We start from the raw sequence: 18,116 nt of genomic DNA, 5'->3' as shown, positions 1-18,116 counted from the left end.
TACTCATATGAAATAAATGTGCTTTTATCTCCTATATGCCGCAAGTTTCCGAACAAGGTTAATTCCTATTCATCAGAATCTATCCTAAGGTAATTATTCTACAGGAGTAAGAAACCATACAAAGATGATGTTCCTTAAGGAATTATCTGTAACAAAAATCTGAAAACAGCCTACGAGAGTTCCAACAATAGGGACAGAATTTAACAAACAACTGGGCTTCAACTCGGTAGAACACATCATACTATTAATAAAGGCTTAGAAAACACATAACATTTAGAAATGGGAAGAGCTGACTATAAAGTGCTATGAATTCCATGGCTTTTAATAAAAATGTCTGCATATAGAAAAACACTAGAAGATAAATATGTGACAAATAAGGAAAATATAAAAACTCTTTTAAATAAATAATTTACATGTGCTTTGTTCTGTCCCCATTTCTGAAAGCAGAGGCCGTGATAAAGCTCCAGACTGAGTTATCTCCTGCCTATTCCAAGTAGAAAGCTCAAATGTTAGAAAACACAGGGGAAGAAAGTAAGATATATACTGTGGTGAAAAAGCCCAGAGTCAAGAGGAGTCAAAATTAAGAAGCAGCAGGGTGGGATGCTAAGAGTTTCCTGCTCATTAAAAACCAAGCAGGCAAAACAAACACAAACCCTGTCACTGATTAACTGTAGTGAGCAGCAGGCTGCAAAGAGTGCACTTGGATAACCAGACTGCATTTACTATAGAAAAACTCAGAGCTTTTTTGCTCCCAAACCATCAATTCTTAGCTCTAAAAGGCAATGGCATAATATTCCTAAGTCAACCAACTTGGGCTTTAAAGGCCTATGTTAACAACAAAATTTTCTTATGAAACAAAAAGGATACTGTCTTCTCTGCTTCTGTCCTGTGTGCTTTCCATTCCAGGTAGAGCTGCTGCAACACGTCGGAAGAGCTATGGGGAAAAAAAAGACATGATAATTGGGAGGGGAAATTCAGCAAATGACATCAAGTAAAGACCACTGGATGGCTGAGCTAAGGGATATGGCTTCTCGGTTGTTCCTTAGACCTTAGCACAATTAAAACACATTAAAATGTCTATTTATTCTATAAATGAATGCTATATGAAAACCAATATGCCAAACACAAAGAGGAATAAAGATATGATCCTTGCTTTCCAACAAGTGAGATTAGACATGAACAAACAGCTAAGAACTAAGCAGTAAAAATATAATTTGAGTCACATAAACAAAGAACTATAGGAATTCAGATTAAGGACAGAATATTAATTTAGTTAAACTGTATAGTGGCATTCCTATCTTATTTATAATGAGTTAGGTTCTAAAGTTAGTGTACAGTATGAGAAGGTCAGTCTAGTCGGAAATCATTATCTTAGAAACCACCACACCACACTCAAGTTGGGTGAGATGTTCACTTTGAGGAGCGAGTGGGAACAGAAACTGAAGGAACAAAAGATTTATACCTTTTACTTTGTGCCCAGACCTAGCTATCCACTTACTGGGTAGAATAGCAGGTGAAACTGCCACATTATTTCAATCATTTCTCTCTTTTGTTAGGTACTCAGTGCAAAATTCCTATAAATTAAAGTGCACATATGATGTAACTACCTTGTACTAAATAAATAAGTACTTGCTTACTTGGGGCACTGTCTAAAGTTCTCCAGAGACACAGAAATGAACAAGATGTGGTTTATAGATGTAAGGAGCTCAAAATTTGGCATAGGATATAGACTCAAACCATTCCTTGTGATACAACGTTATGAGTGCTATAAACTAAGGAAGTAGAAAATGATAGGCGAATACAGCTGTAAGAAGGCCCTGTTCAAGCAATTGAGAAAAATTCTTAGGCAATGACGTTTGAGTTGGGATTTAAAGATTTCACTCAGTTGAAAACCATACCATGGAAAGCACTCAGAGTTTGTGTTCCATAAATGTTGCTGTATTAAAATGAGAAGTGAGAAGTGAGAAGTAACAGAAAGAAGGCCAGAGATGACAGAATGGAACTATAAATAATCTGTTTAGGGAAAGAAGTATAGAAAAGGAGCAAATCTTTATCTGTAGGCAACAGCTTGATGGGGTAGGATTAAGCAAGATATGAATAAAAGTATAATTTTCTTGGTTCTATAACATTTAGTAGCATTTTAAAGATGTGCCAAAGTTAGGCATTAGCCTCAATATTCAACCAAAATGAGTTATTAGATTTAAAACAGCAGAATGCTTACCATAACATCATTTCTGCTACTCAAAAAATTGTGCATGACTAAAGATCATGAATAATTGTATAAATTACTATCAACCAAATAAACGCAACATTAATTGTATAGTGAAGTGAAAGTCAAAGTCACTCAGTCATGTCGAACTCTGCAACCCCATGGACTGTCCATGGAATTCTCTAGGCCAGAATACTGGAGTGGGTAGCCTTTCTCTTCTCCAGGGGATCTTCCCAACCCAGGGATCAAACCCAGGTCTCCTGCATTGCAGGCGGATTCTTTACCAACTGAGCTATCAGGAAAGCCCATTAATTATTAATTAATTATACAATTAATTAAGCCATTCAGTTCAGTCGCTCAGTCGTGTCTGACTCTTTGTGACCCCATGAATCGCAGCATGCCAGGCCTCCCTGTCCATCACCAACTCCCGGAGTTCACTCAGACTCACATCCATCGAGTCAGTGATGTCATCCAGCCATCTCATCCTCTGTCGTCCCCTTCTCCTCCTGCCCCCAAACCCTCCCAGCATCAGAGTCTTTTCTAATGAGTCAACTCTTCGCATGAGGTGGCCAAAGTACTGGAGTTTCAGCTTTGGCATCATTCCTTCCAAAGAAATTTGATCCCTAGGTTGGGACGATCCCATGGAGGAGGAAATGGCAACCCACTCCAGTATTCTTGCCTAGAAAATCCCATGGGTTATGGTCCATAGGGTCGCAAAGAGTTGGACGTGACTGAGTGAGCACACACACACACAGGTAAATATACACTTAAAGCAACAAGCTTCCGTTATCTACAAAATTATATATATTACACACAGAAGAGTAAATAGGTTAACATGATCCCATAGGTTCTTCCCACTGTTTTATTTAACTTTGAGAGTAATTAGAACTAAATATTTCAGGAAAGCTTTACTGAAAGGTTATGTGTGAAGTCCTTTGCTCTAGACCAGTAGTTCTCAACACCTACAGTGCATCTGAATTACCCAGGAAACTTAAAAACAAACAAAACACCAGATGCTTGGGTTCCACCCCCAAAGACAGAGTAAGCTAGTTTGGGGTGGGGCTGGATCTTCAGTGTTTCATTCAAAAATCTCCAGATGGTTCTAATGTACTGCGAAAGTTAAAGGCCAAGGCTCTAACAATAACCTGTAAGGAGTGTGAAGTAATCAAATCAAGTAAGGCAAGAAAGAAGCTAATACTGAGTGTTTAACTTCACATATTTTCTCATTTTTATCCTTGCAGTAACTTGTAAGGAAGGTATTAATAGCCCCATTTTACAGAAATCTAAGGCTAAACAGAGTATTTGCCGTTCACCAAGTGAACAGCAGAGCCAAGATTCTGAAGTTCATATTTTTCCTATTATCTTATGTTGCTAGTATAAATGGAAGTTGTTTCTTCTGTGGGAAGAGCTATGTTAAGAAATAGCTAACAATCGATTCTGGGTATAGGAGTTTGCTTTGTGAAACACTGATTATACACAAATTACAGACATAAAAATTTAATCCATTTTCTTTAACTTAAAATTTTTACCTATAGCTTTAATCAATGTATTTGAAAAATTTAGTTCTCCTCCAAAATATTTCAGTTAAAAGGGTCAATTAAAAAGGTCAACGTCACTAACTTAACTAACTTATACTAAACTTAAGACATCTGAAAATGGGCCAAGAAAATGCTTTACAAAAAACAAGTTCAACCCTTACATAAATAAATGTAAAAGACAAGAAGGAGAAAACCTTAGAGGTTTAAGCTGTTTTAAATTATTAAAGGAAAATCTATTTCTTAAATGTCAACAATATGCTAACAGAGGTTCTGCTAAATTAGAAATGACAGTTGACTAACTATGGGGTCAGTACAGTTGGTAATTTTTTTTTTAATCCTCTCACTTGTATTTACTGAGTATCCACTTTCTTTAAGTTTTTTGTTTTTATTTTTTGGCTGCACCATGTGGCATGTTGAGCCTTAGTTCTCCGACCAGAGACTGAACCCACACCCCCTGCACTGGAAGCATGGTGTCTTAACCACTGCACCACCAAGGAAGTTTCAAGAATCCACTTTCTACAGACATTCTTACTAGGACATTTTCTCTTCCTGGAAAAATCGTATCAATTCCACTCGGACCTCCAGGTGTATGGTATTTTACTTGTAATTTCTAGGGGGAAATAAGACATTTTAAATTGCAGTGACAGCTACAGGAATTAGCTTTGGGGATGACGACAAGCTGAATACTGGGTCTCCACAGAAACTTTAAAGTTGAATAAAGTTTGGGCTATAATTTAAGGTATTTCATTTAAAGGGGTAAACTGGAGATCTCAAAGTAAAATCACTGTTGCTACCAGTTCTTACCTTTATTATAAAAGTAAGTATTTTATAAGCAAGAGGAAATTCCATTCCGCAAGCTATCCTAATCAGCTCCATTAACATACAAAAAATTTTCCCATTATGAACATAATCTTTGTAAGAGCACGGAGTGTATTATACATCACTATAATTCGCACATGTGTGCTCAGCATTTGTTAACTTTCATTTTTCTTGCTAGATTTCTATTTTAATTTTAGTAGCCAAGGATTTCTTAAACAAAAGGTTACTTTATTACCTGGGTCTTTGGTTTTGTTTTTCCCCCAATAACTCTGAATAATCTTTCTGCTTCTACTCTTACCCCTCTACAGTCTACTTTTACAGAGTAGCCAGTGACTTCTTTTAAATCCTAAACCACAGCATGTCAAATCTCTGATTAAAAGCTTCCTATATTACTCAGATTATTCAGCCAGCCAGGCTCCTCTGTCCATAGAGATTCGCCAGGCAAGAATACTGAAATGGGTTGCCATTTCCTTCTCCAGGGGATCTTCCACACCCAGGGATGGAACCCGTGTCCCTGCACTGGCAGGCGGTTACCGCTGAGCCACCTGGGAATCCCATATTACTCAGAATAAAAGTCTAAATCCTTGTTACAGCCTGCATGGACATGGACCTCTGTCCCCTAGTACTATCCCTCTGTAAGTTTATTTCCTATCACTTGCCTCCTCCTTCACTTCACTCTAACTGAAGCAGTCTTACTAATCCTTAAACATGCCAAGTATCTTTGAACTTCTCATTGCACTTGATGCTTAGAATGTTCTTCCCCAAATACATAAACAACATACTTCCTCAATTCCTTTAGATATCTGTTCAAATATCCTTATCAGAAAAGCTTTTCTTGATTATCTTCCATAAAACATCAATATCCTAGCACTTTAACTACTACTCTTTATTTCCCTGACCTTACTTTTTCTTTTTTCCACGGCACTTATAGCCTCATGAAGTACTGTATTCTCATTTATTGCCTAACTTTTCATACTAGAATGCAAACTTCATAATGGTATGGAATTATGATATTTTGCTAACTATTATATCTCCAGGGCCTTTAACACAACAGAACTAGGCATGTAGGAGGGGATCAGTAAATATCTGATGAATGAATTAATAAGAACATGGTCAATATAATAATTTCTCATTTAACCAGTTCATATCCACTTGTATATGGATTTCTGACCATTCAGTGATATTAAAGTCCTACTGTGTTAGGGATATAAAGCACAAAAGGACAAATTAGGGGTAAGGTTAAATATGAAAGAAGCAGAGTGGTATAGGGTTAAGAGCACAGATTTTGGAATTAAATAGATCTGGGTTCAAATTCTAGCTTCAGCTATAATCTTAAGCAAGTCACGTACCCTCTAAAACTTTGATTTCCTCACAGTGAGATGGATATACCTATCTACTTCAAGGGACACTGTGAGAATAAGTGAGATCAACACTTGGTATATTAAGTGGTTCTAACACATAGTAGCTGGGTAATTTGGAGAAAACTGTATAATTTCTGTGTCTCAGATCTTCTAAAATCAGGACAACAATAGCAGCAGACTTAGAGGACTGTTACATGGATTCATTCTTGTATTCAACAAAAATCTAAGCCTTTATATACTGTATGTAAAGTACTTGGTAAGAAGACAACAAAGAAGTGTTTTAAACTTAATATTTATGATTTATGACAAGTATTTATACAATGTGTACTAGGCAGTCTTATACTATATGTTAACTGCTCTTCTTTCTTGGAGTATCATGTGCTTTTATGTATCTAAATCAAATATACTCCTTTTTAAAGGGGCTGAGCCATACAGCATGTGGGATCTTAGTTCCCTGACCAGGGACTGAATCCATGTATCCTGCATTGGAAGTGTGGAGTCTTAATCACCGGACCATCAGGAAGTCCTCAAATATACTTCTCAAGGATTTAACTTTTTTCCACGGCATTAAAATAATTATTTATTTATTTGGCTGCACCAAGTCTTAGTTGTGGCACACGGGATCTAGTCCCCAGACAGGGATCAAACTTGGGACCCCTGTGTCGGGAGCACGGAGTCTTAGCTACTGGACCACCAAGGAAGTCCCTTTTGCGGCATTTATAAACAAAGTCTTCCTTGATCATCCTATCTGAATATGATCTTATTCATTTCTGCAACAAATATATATCCTTGTGTCACTATTCATTTTACATCTCAATAATTATGTGAATCTTACTATCATGTAGCATTTGCATCTTTTATCACATACTACCTACCTTTCACTACACAGATTTCATGAGAGTGTGATTCTTTTCCTCAGCTATAAATGTTTTGAAGTTGAGAACCGTATTTTATATCACTTTATATTCTCCAAAGAACCTACAGTGGTAATACACACTGTAGGCACTTGATACTTGTGGAATAAGGTATGTGATAAATTACAAGATTAAGATCTGCTATGAGTCAAGAACTATGGTTGACATGGGATATGGTGGTGTGGAAGAGACACCATCCCTACCAATGCTTAAAGTAAGTATGTCTTCTCAGCACATATAAAACAATTTTTTTCATATACACGTGCAACTCCACGATGAACAGTACACAAGTTTTCACTGAGTTGTTAGTGCTGATGCCCATCAGTTATCATTAATTTCCCAAAAAGTCCTCCTCTCTTTCAAACAAATCTTTTTCTTCTGATAAGTATTGATGATTTTAGAAGCGAAAGATCAAGGAGTGTTTCAGTTCTATTTTATTTTCCAGTAATGCAAAATTATATAATATAGCAAAAAGGGTAACACCCACACAGTGAATACTTTACTAAAATAATGTATTAATGATCAGATGAAAAATGAGGTAGAACCTTAAATATTACCGTATCATTACCATTTCCTTCAGCAATTTAAATATGAGACCACTTTCACAAAGAAAACAATATTACTGTGTGTGGTTTTTTTTTAAGAATAAATTTAGAAAAATAAAGGGTAAATTTTTCTTAGGCTGTGTTTCCATGAGGATTTTAGAGTTAAGTGCTTAAACCAGACTAAAGAGTAAAAGGTTTTAAGCAAAGATCATTTTTAAATAAGAAGAATAAGTAGCAATAATGAGTAGGAATAAATTTATTTTATTTTAAGCCAAAGCTCTCAGGCACTAAGACCCAATTACTTGAACCATGGTTAGACATTAAATGATGCATTAGTGAACTCTCTTCTAGAATTGTTTAAAAAGGAAAACAAGCAATAGAGAAAGCCCATTTTAAGCTTTTATTATATGTATTATAAGCCAGTACATGAGGGAGTGGGGAGGAGGAATCCAATTAGCAGAAAAAACTAAGACATCTCTATATATGTAAAGTACAACTAGATGGTACCTTTAGTACTGATAAACATGTCTTATATACAGAATGACTTCTGTTTACCTTCAGTGAAAAGGCATGATTTTGTCAAATAAAATGAGTACAATGCACAATCATCAAAAGGAACTCTGTTTTGCAAACACATGGCTGAACAAACACACACAATGGTTACTGAATAGCTCACAAGAGTGTGATTCCCAATGTGTTCCAGGGTAGTGACTGGACTGTAAAATTTACCTGGTAAATTTTTGAATACCAGCATCATTTCTAAATTGTTACTGACCTACAACAAAAACTCGGAAGGAATTTGACATTATTTCTTCAAAATCACTTCTTTTGATATGTTACTCACTGACCAAATAATTTACTTCAGAGATCTACTTACATTGATCTTAGATAAGCAACAACATACAGAATCCAGGAGTAAACTAACCTTCAATATTAAATAAGACTAAGTATGTACATGCTAAATAGTCTCAGCTATTTCATTTATCAGATATTTTAATTTTTACCCCAGTTTAAGATAGACTCCACTTTTGGTAACACACAGCAGCTTGTATAGGACTAACACTCTTGCAGATAGCAGTTATTAACTCTGAACAACTATTTGAAGACTTTCAAGAGTAACAAGAGGAGATACAAACTAGTAGTAATTCAATCCTGGGAAAAACAGAACTCACACTCAATGGATGAGAGTCATGCTTATCAACAGGTTTTCCCAAGAGCCAATCCTAGCTTGTACAATAAAGGGTGGTTAGAACTCAAGCAAAAACTAGAGTTTTACATGTTTGAGGTGTCAACTGACTACCAGGATGGCCATACTGATGAAGGAAATAACAAAAAGGAGGGAGCCAAGAGGCCCTAAAATTTACACATAAAATTCCTACAAACTCTCAGTTAACTCCTTAATAGTACGTATGTAGGAGAAGCTCTAAGGAGTCACCATGTAGGTGACTCCAAGGAACTACTTGAAAGCAAAAGCTAGAAAGAATGCTGAAAGAAATGAGCAGAGATTTCAGCTACCGCCTGCATCAGGGATACAGTTTAGAGTTTGAGTCTCACCAAAATAGAAAACCTTGCTAAACATCTCAGGCTTTCTACAGGCCCACCCAAACTGCATAATATCAAGACTATACAAATTCATGATCATCAGGCAGCAATATAACAACCTGCCATAATACAATCCCAAACTTTAGAGAAAAATAACAGAAACCAGAATCTCTATGTATATACTACGCCAAGCATACAATAAAAAATTACTAGATACATGAAACAGAAAAGAAAAATCTACTTAGAGTCAAGAGAAAAAGTAAACAGCCATCAGAAATAGGCTCTTAGCTGACCCAAATGTTGGAATTTGTTGCTGTTTAGTCACTCAGTCATGTCTGACTCTTTTGCAACCCCCTAGACTGTAGCCTGCCAAGCTCTTCTGTCCACAGGATTTCCCAGGCAAGAACACTGGAGTGGGTTGCCATTTCTTTCTCCAGGGGATCTTTCTGACCCATGTATTGAAATTGCGTCTCCTGCACTGCAGGTGGATGCTTTACTGCTGAGCCATCAGATACTTCCCATGGTGGAATTAGCAGACAAGAATTTCAAAGCAATTACTCAAATATGTTCAAGAACTTGAAGGTAACAATGGCCATAATGATTGAACAGATGGAGAATTCTGACAAAGAAATGGGAATTTTAAGAAATAAAAAAAATTTAGGACTGAATTATAATATCTGAAATTAAATTCACTGAATGGACTTCATCACAGTTTAGATATGGCAGAAAAAGGATCAGTGAACTTGAAGACACATCAATAATAATATATAATCTGAAAAGAGAGGAAAATAAGGTAATAAAAACAATGAACAGAAGCCTTAATGACTAGCAGGCATGGGATAATATCAAGTCATTTAATAGATGTGCCACTGGAGAAAATAAGAAAATGGGACAGGAAAAATACTTTAAAACAACACATTACAAACAGAATGATATAAATTAGAGTTCCCTTCTCATTAAAAACAATGGAAGCCAGAAGACAATAGAAAGGCAACTTTGAAGTACTGGAAGAGAAAAATTTCTTTCCAAAACAAAATTTTAAAACTTTCAAAAATATTCTTCAACATTATTCTTCAAATGGCCTTTTGGCATATGTGAAAGCAGAGAGAATTTATCACTAGGAGACCCCTGAAACAATCAGTAAAGGAAGTTGTTTAGGCTAAAGAAAAATATCAGGTGAAACTTAGATCTGTAAGAAGGAATGAAGAGTACTGGAAATGGTAAGTATATAGGTAAATAGGATTATCTTTTTTCTTCTTTTAATTACTGTTTAAAGCAAAAATTAAAATATTTATTGGGCTTCCCTGGTGATCTAGTAGTTAAGAATCTGCCTTGCAATGCAAGGGACACTAGTTAGATCCCTGTGCTGGAAGATCCACAAGCTGCAGAGCAACTAAGCCTGTATGCCACAACTACTGAGCCTGCGCTCTATAGCCCATGAGCCACAACTACTGAGCCCATGAACCTAGAGCCAGTTCTTCACAAGAGAAGGCACTGCAATGAGAAGCCCATGCACCACAACTAGAGAGTAGCCCCCATGAGCTGCAATTAAAGAAAGCCCACATGCAGTAGTAAAGATTCACCACAGTCAAAAAATAAAAGTAAATCTAAAAAAAAAAAAATTAATATGGAGGTTTATAATGTATGTAAATACAAAATATGTGACAACAAGAACACAAAGGACAGAGTGCATAATCTCATATGAAATGGCATAATACTAACTCTAATTTAACCCCTAGAGCAACCACTAAAAAGGTTATGAACAAAAGCTAAGGATCAAAAGAGGAATTAAAACACAACATAAAAATATTTGATTAAAACAAAAATGACAGAGGGACAGGTAGAAAGCAAAGAGCAAATGGTAGAAATAAACCTAACTACAATTAAATCTAAATAAACCAAACACTCAAAAGATAGCCACACCAGAGGGGGGAAAAAAAAATCCAACTGTATAACATCTACAAGAGACTCACTTTACAAAGAAAAAGAGATACCAAGTAAACAATAAGTAGAGAGCTGCTGTGGCCATATTAAGATCAAACAATGGAAAGCAGTATTATCAGAGATAAAGAACAATATTTCTCATTATTTTTAAAATTAACACATTAGGAGGATAACAACATTAACATGTATGCATCTAATAACAAAACTTCAACACACATGAACTAAAAGCTGACAGAAGGAATTCCCTGGTGCTTCAGTAGTTAGGACTCCACGCTTTCACTGCTGAAGGCTCAGGTTCAATCCCTGGTTGGGGAACTAAGCTCCCATGAATACAAATATTGTTATAGAAAAATTTAATACCCCATTCTTAGTAATTGATTGAACTACCTACCTCCCCAAATTACTAAGGCTATCTAAGATTTGAACAATGCTATCAATTGTTTTTACCTAATTGATATTATTTATAGAACACTGTACCTGACAACTGCAGAAAAGTTTTTCTTTTCCAGGGCACATGGAACATTCATCAACATAGGCCAGTGCCAGGCCGTAAAACAAGTCTCAGTGAATTATAAACAACTGAAATGTTACAGAGGATATTCTCTGATCACAGCACAATTAAATTAGAAGCCATAACAAACTCTAGAAATGCCTCAAATATTTGGAAATCAAACAACCTATTTCTGTATCTTCATTAATGTGGTCATTACATTTATCAAAATTCATCTAATTATAAACTCAAGATGTGTACATATCCCTATAAATACTTATCTTAATAAACTAATGGAAAAAGTTCAATATAAATTTAGCTAAATTAAAACAAATTCAATGTATCTTTATCTAAGTTGCAGTCAAGGTACTGAATGAAGGAAAATTCCCCATGTAACCTAGATTTTCTAAGCTTAAGACACAGTCAAGCACAGTCATTAAATTATTAATCAAGCTCAGTATATTATTCTTTCATTCAATGAACATTTACTGAGTTCAGTCTAATGGGAGGCAGAGCTGACAAAAAACTTCAATATTAAAAGAGCTACTACAACAAATAGGAAAGGCACATCTACATTTGATTATGTTTAAACTGGGCTTTTAATTACAGATAGCAAATAGGGAGGAAGGAATGTGTTAGAAAGGACAATCCCATACAATGAAAATGTGAGAACACAGTAAACTTCAGGCACTTTAAGATGTATCGTACGGGTATGTGGTGGCCAAAGATCAGAATTGTGATACATGGAGGGGCCAGATCACATATTCTGGACAGTAGAGCATAGCACACTAAGAAGTTTGCTTCAAACTCAGGATAAAATTCACAGATATAACCTGAGCAGATCTGTATTGTAAAACAATCATTCTGGCAGCAGAATGGAGAGTAAACTAAAGTTGGGCAACATTGGAGCAGCTATCAGTTAATAAGTTATGGGAGCAAACAAGGCAATAAATAGACAAGTACCTTAATACACCAACGGAAAAAGGAGAATCAACAAGACCTGGTATCTAAATGATGGTCCTAAAGTGTGGAAACAACCAAATCAAGAGAGCTTCTGGGTTTCACTACATTCGTCCTCTTATTTTATGAAGACACATTTTGACACTTGGGACGCATGACATTTAATTCCTCATGTTTTAAATTTGGCTTCTACAAAAGATTGAGGGGTTTGAGTGTAGGAGGCCTGTCTTCTGCATCTAACAGGGATTAGGGGATTAACACTTGTTCAAACAATTATCACACTGAATATATTTGATATAATTGACAAACTATCTCTATGGCTTTCTGTGTCTTTTTACAAAGTATGGTTTGCATGAGAAATCCCTTGGTATTCTTATTAAAAATGTAGATTTTAGGATACTAACCTAGACTTACTGAATCAATATCTGTAAGTCATGCCTCAGGAACTAGTAGTTTATATAAACTTTCAGGTAACTGATGCACATTAAAATTGAGACCCATTAATCTCTAATCCTAGGAAAATAAGCACTGAACTCCAACCACACAAGGTGCACTGTCCAGTCAAGAATTGGGCAATGGTTACTGGGCAGATTTGATAAAAATTTTACTTAAGAAAATTTGAATTTTTCTATACAGCTAACCAGTATCAAAGACCATTAAAAAAAAAAATTGGAGTGACTTGTGGTGCAAATAAAAAGATAAACACTTCCATTTTAAAAACACTGGTCATTTAAAAATTAAGTTTTTAAAAGTGATACTCTAGCTGATTAGTTTTAAGTTCCTTTATAAAACCTATCTCAAGGAACAGATAATCCATAAAAAATAATTTTTAAAAATGGATTATGATTTATTTCTTATCTAAAAGTTAAAATCAGTCAGTAATTTCCACACATGGCAGAAATGCATTCTAAATGATGAACTATATACAGTTAGGTGGGAAGATTTTAAACCTATTATTTAAATGTGCTTATTAACATAAGATTTTCATTGTTTTTTAATTTTTCATTATTTCATGGGCATATGAGAAGCCCAGGATTTCTTTCTTCCTCAACTTAATTATATAAGCTAACAAAGCATAGGTCTTTAAATATTGAAATAAAATTCTAAACACACCGTTGGTACTCTCTATAAAATAAAACTAATGGTTTTATTAATGGTTTTTTTAATAAAAATAATGGTTTTTATGAGTTAAGAAGCTACAAAAATATTAAAAGGAAGTTCTGTTCCAAAGTTTGAAAACAGAAATTTTAGTCACATTTATATTTAAAAAAATAACAAAATCAGGTCCTAATAGAATAGGGACTTTAGCAAAACCACACGTTCAGACATATCATCTAAATAAGGAGAAATAATAAAGTAGCACATGGGTTTCAAATTCAGGATAAGATTGTTTTGTAAAAAGTCTCTCTTCATTATCAGTGGGTACCAATATCTGTCTGTACAGGTCAGCCTCCTAGAAAAAATTGCATGGCAAATGATGAAAATGTTCTAAAGCTGAATTAATGGTGATGGTTGCACAATGATGTAAATTCACTGAAAATAACTGAATCCTACACTTAAAACAAGTGAATTTTGTGGTACACAAATTATACCTCAAGAAAGCTGTTACTAAACCTATGAGATTACTTAAGGTTGGGACTACGGGACCACAGCAACCCCTTCTTTAGAAGGGGTTGGATCTGGGGTTAACCCAGATCCAAAGATGTCTTGGAGAAGTCCATATTCTAACATATAAGCAACTATTTCACATCCTTATCAAAACATCTGTAATAGAGAAAGGTAAATGAAGCTACCCACTTCTTTGTCTTAATACAGTAACATATGATAATATTATGGCAACTTTTACTACTCAAACTGTTTAATAAATTCCTTATATACTTGCAGGCTCTGAGAATATATAATTTTGATGGGAAAGCAATTTCAATACAATGTGGTTAAGTTCTATAACAGGGGTTTCACAGGGGTCAAGGATCTGTGAAAGCACACAAGAGAGTCATTTATCACTAAGTGATAATACCTGGAGGTATGGTGGAGAATGGGCTTCCCTGGTGGCTCAAATGTAAAGAATCCACCTGAAATGGGGGACCTGGGTTCAATCCCTCGGTTGGGAAGATTCCCTAGAGGAGGAGATGGCACTCACTCCAGTATTCTTGGCTGGAGAATCCCCATAGACAGAGAAAGCCTGGTAAGCTACAGTCCATTGGATCACATAAGAGTCAGATACAATCAAGCAACTAAGCACAGAACAGCACGGTGGAGAATGTAAGAGAAAATACCTCTAAATAGCTGACATCTAAACTGAAACTTTAAAATATGGGTAGATATCAGTCAGGAAAGAAGAAAATGAGTATTCTAAGCAAAGAGAACACAGCATGAATGCAGATATGGAGCCATAAAACAATATAGTATGAGGAGGGAATTAGTGACAATTCAGTATTACTTACATATGTTTCAAGGTAAAGAGAATTGGGAAGAGCCAAAAATGAAAACAATAATGAGAATTTTTCATAAAGCTCTACTTACTCAGTTTCAAGGATTTAATTTTACCCCTTTACTGATAACATACAATTTAAAAATAATTTATTGGGAGGTAAAGCCTATAAATCTGGGACCAGTACTCTATATGATATGTAGACCTGAAGAATTAAGCAGGTAAGTTTTTGGTTACCCCATCTTTAAGGTAACAACTTGATAATGTGAGGTCTCCCCATATTTTCCTGTTCTCCAAAACAGGAATAAACACTGTTAATACCAGCAGTTATTAAGGATAAAATAATCAGAATGTATTTTTATAACAAGCCTGAAAGCAAATACTTGTTTATCATAATCTTATCATCAAACACTAAAATGAAGAAAATTCACCTTAAAACAAGGCAGTAGGGATGCAGTTAGAGTATGGCCAGTTTACAACCCAGCAATCATCTTCTAATCATAATGAAATACTCATTCTATGAACAGTCTGAAAAGTTTTACAAGTCTCTTCTTTTTCCCAAACTATGTCACATTTAGATTTTTCACTGTTCGTTGTAGTATGTTGCTAATTCATAAGGCCTGCTACTGTCAACTGGAAGAAAATCTTACACTAGAGAATAGAAAACTCATACAATTATTTTAAAATATATTTTTTCAATTTGATAACCTTAACCCACTCATTCTCAAATAACTTACCTGCTTTACATTGTATCCTGCTTTTGCACTAGTTTCAATAAACATAACATTCAGCTCTTTGGCTTTCCTCTCTCCTTCCTCAATTGACACTTGCCTGTAGAAAAATAAAAAAAAACAAATTCACCTTTTTGAAAGATGATGATATGAAGATTATAAACAAGGTTCTGAACTTTTCTTAATACGGTGCTAGTTATACAGGTAAGACTAGTTTGATTATCAAACTGCAATATACTTAAAATTTGTGCACTTCTTACGTCAGAAAGACAAATACCATATGATATCACTTATATATAGGATCTAAAATATGACATTAATGAAACAGACTCACAAACATAAAGAACAAACCTGTGGCTGCTGAGGAAGGGAGGGATGGAGTGGAAGTTTGGGGTTAGCAGATTCAAACTATACAGAATGGATAAACAACAAGAACCAGAGGTGTATAGCATAGGGAATTGTATTTAATATTTTATGATAAACCATAATGGAAAAGAATATATAACCCAAACACACTTTTTGGCCAACCCAATATTTTAATATCAGATTATAAAAATTTAGTTTTGTGATTAAAATTTTTAATGTAAAACAATTTTTAATGGCTAGACATTTACCTATTTTAACCAGTCTCAAAATATTAAAAATGTATGTTGCTTTCAAATTTTACACTACTGTGAAAAATGTTGCTATGGACATCTTTGTGCTTTGGGCACTTTGGATCATTTCTTTAGGTTGGATTTTGTGGATTTCTGTAACTGAAACAAGTGAGTCAAAGACATATGTTAAAGTTTCTTGATACACAGTATTAATGCTTCTTTTACAGGGAAGCTTCTCAAGATGTCAGCTCTTCAAGAGCAGTATTCTCTCATTTATCGTGGTCTTCCTAGTGCCCAGCAATCATATAGGTGTTTAATGAATAAGCAACTATTCTAATTAAATGGATCTAAGATGACACCACCCTTATGGCAGAAAATGAAGAGGAACTAAAAAGCCTCTTGATGAAAGTGAAAGAGGAGAGTGAAAAGTTGGCTTAAAGCTCAACATTCAGAAAACTAAGATCATGGCATCTGGTCCCATCACTTCATGGGAAATAGATGGGGAAACAGTGGAAACAGTGTCAGATTTCATTTTGGGGGGCTCCAAAATCACCACAGATGGTGATTGCAGCCATGAAATTAAAAGACGCTTACTCCTTGGGAGGAAAGTTATGACCAACCTAGATAGCATATTGAAAAGCAGAGATATTACTTTGCCAACAAAGGTCCATCTAGTCAAGGCTATGGTTTTTCCAGTTGTCATGTATGGATGTGAGAGTTGGACTGTGAAGAAAGCTGAGCGCCGAAGAATTGATGCTATTGAACTGTGGTGTTAGAGAAGACTCTTGAGAGTCCCTTGGACTGCAAGGAGATCCAACCAGTCCATTCTAAAGGAGATCAGTCCTGGGTGTTGACTGGAAGGAGTGATGCTGAAGCTGAAACTCCAATACTTTGGCCACCTCATGTGAAGAGCTGACTCATTGGAAAAGACTCTGATGCTGGGGGGAATTAGGGGCAGGAGGAGAAGGGGACGACAGAGGATGAGATGGCTGGAAGACATCACCGACTCAATGGACGTGAGTCTGAGTGAACTCCAGGAGTTGGTGATGGACAGGGAGGCCTGGCGTGCTGCAATTTATGGGGTGGCAAAGAATAGGACATGACTGAGCGACTGAACTGAACTGAAACTATCAGCTGATAAACCTTGCTTCTTACAAAACAGAAAACCAAAGCAATGTAAGAGAATTTCTACAAGCTCACACCACATCTATCCTACAATCTACTTGTGTGTGTGCCTCATATTCTACCTCTAGACCCACGACTGTGGAAGAACTGTCCTTATTCCTCAAACTTATACCAATGTACTAGATTCCACTCTCTTCTTGTCTACAAGAAGATATTATTCTACAATTTCTCCACCTTCTAGAGCAAAATCATTCTTTATATATAATACTTCAACTGCTAATGCTTTATCCTATCTGCTTGTTAAATCCACTCATTCTCTACGTATTAATATATAAATTTTTAAAAATATATATTTTTAACCATTTGAAAGTAAGCTGACAGACAATCAGCAGCAGAACTTTAAACACTTCAGTTCAGTTCAGTTCAGTTCAGTCGCTTAGTCGTGTCCAACTCTTTGCAACCCCATTCAGCAGCATGGATTTCTGAAAAACGATGATTTCAGATGCCCTAAAACTCGTTGGACCTTTTCTCTATCTACAATCACTGCCTTGGAGATCCTATGCAGTCTCATGGCTTTAAATATCATCTATATGCTGACGACTCAACTTATCTATCTAGCTTGGATTGTTGCTCTGAACTGCATGCTCATAGCCAACTGCCTACCTGACCTCTAATTATTAGGATAGCTAATAGCCTTTCTACACTTAAAATGACCAAAAGCTGAAGTCATGATATTCCCTCCCAAACTGTTTCTTTATGCAGTCTCTCCTGTCTCAGTTAATGACGATTTCTCAGGCCAAAAATCTAGGGGTCATTCTTGATGACTCCTTCCCCAACATCATATATTCCATCCATCAGTATATATTCTATCTATCACATCAGTATATCCTGTCAGTTCTATCTTCAAAATA

At 35.6% G+C, this 18,116-nt stretch overlaps 1 protein-coding gene across 2 annotated transcripts in view; it reads right to left on the bottom strand.

The window, feature by feature from the left end:
- RAB6A (RAB6A, member RAS oncogene family) overlaps positions 1-18,116 on the bottom strand; it is an 82,661-nt gene that overhangs the window by 2,416 nt on the left and 62,129 nt on the right. For both annotated transcript variants that reach the window (XM_018059367.1, XM_018059366.1), the window contains exons 6-7: positions 15,491-15,584; positions 868-934 (exon numbers count right to left, since the gene is read on the bottom strand). In XM_018059367.1, coding sequence (XP_017914856.1) covers positions 868-934; positions 15,491-15,584 — 161 coding nt within the window. The remainder of the gene's footprint in view (positions 1-867; positions 935-15,490; positions 15,585-18,116) is intronic.

This window comes from Capra hircus, chromosome 15 (genome assembly GCF_001704415.2).
Source record: "Capra hircus breed San Clemente chromosome 15, ASM170441v1, whole genome shotgun sequence".
Classification (NCBI taxonomy): domain Eukaryota; kingdom Metazoa; phylum Chordata; class Mammalia; order Artiodactyla; family Bovidae; genus Capra; species Capra hircus.
Note: the sequence above shows the minus strand (reverse complement) of the source record. Positions and strands in the feature narration are given on the sequence as shown.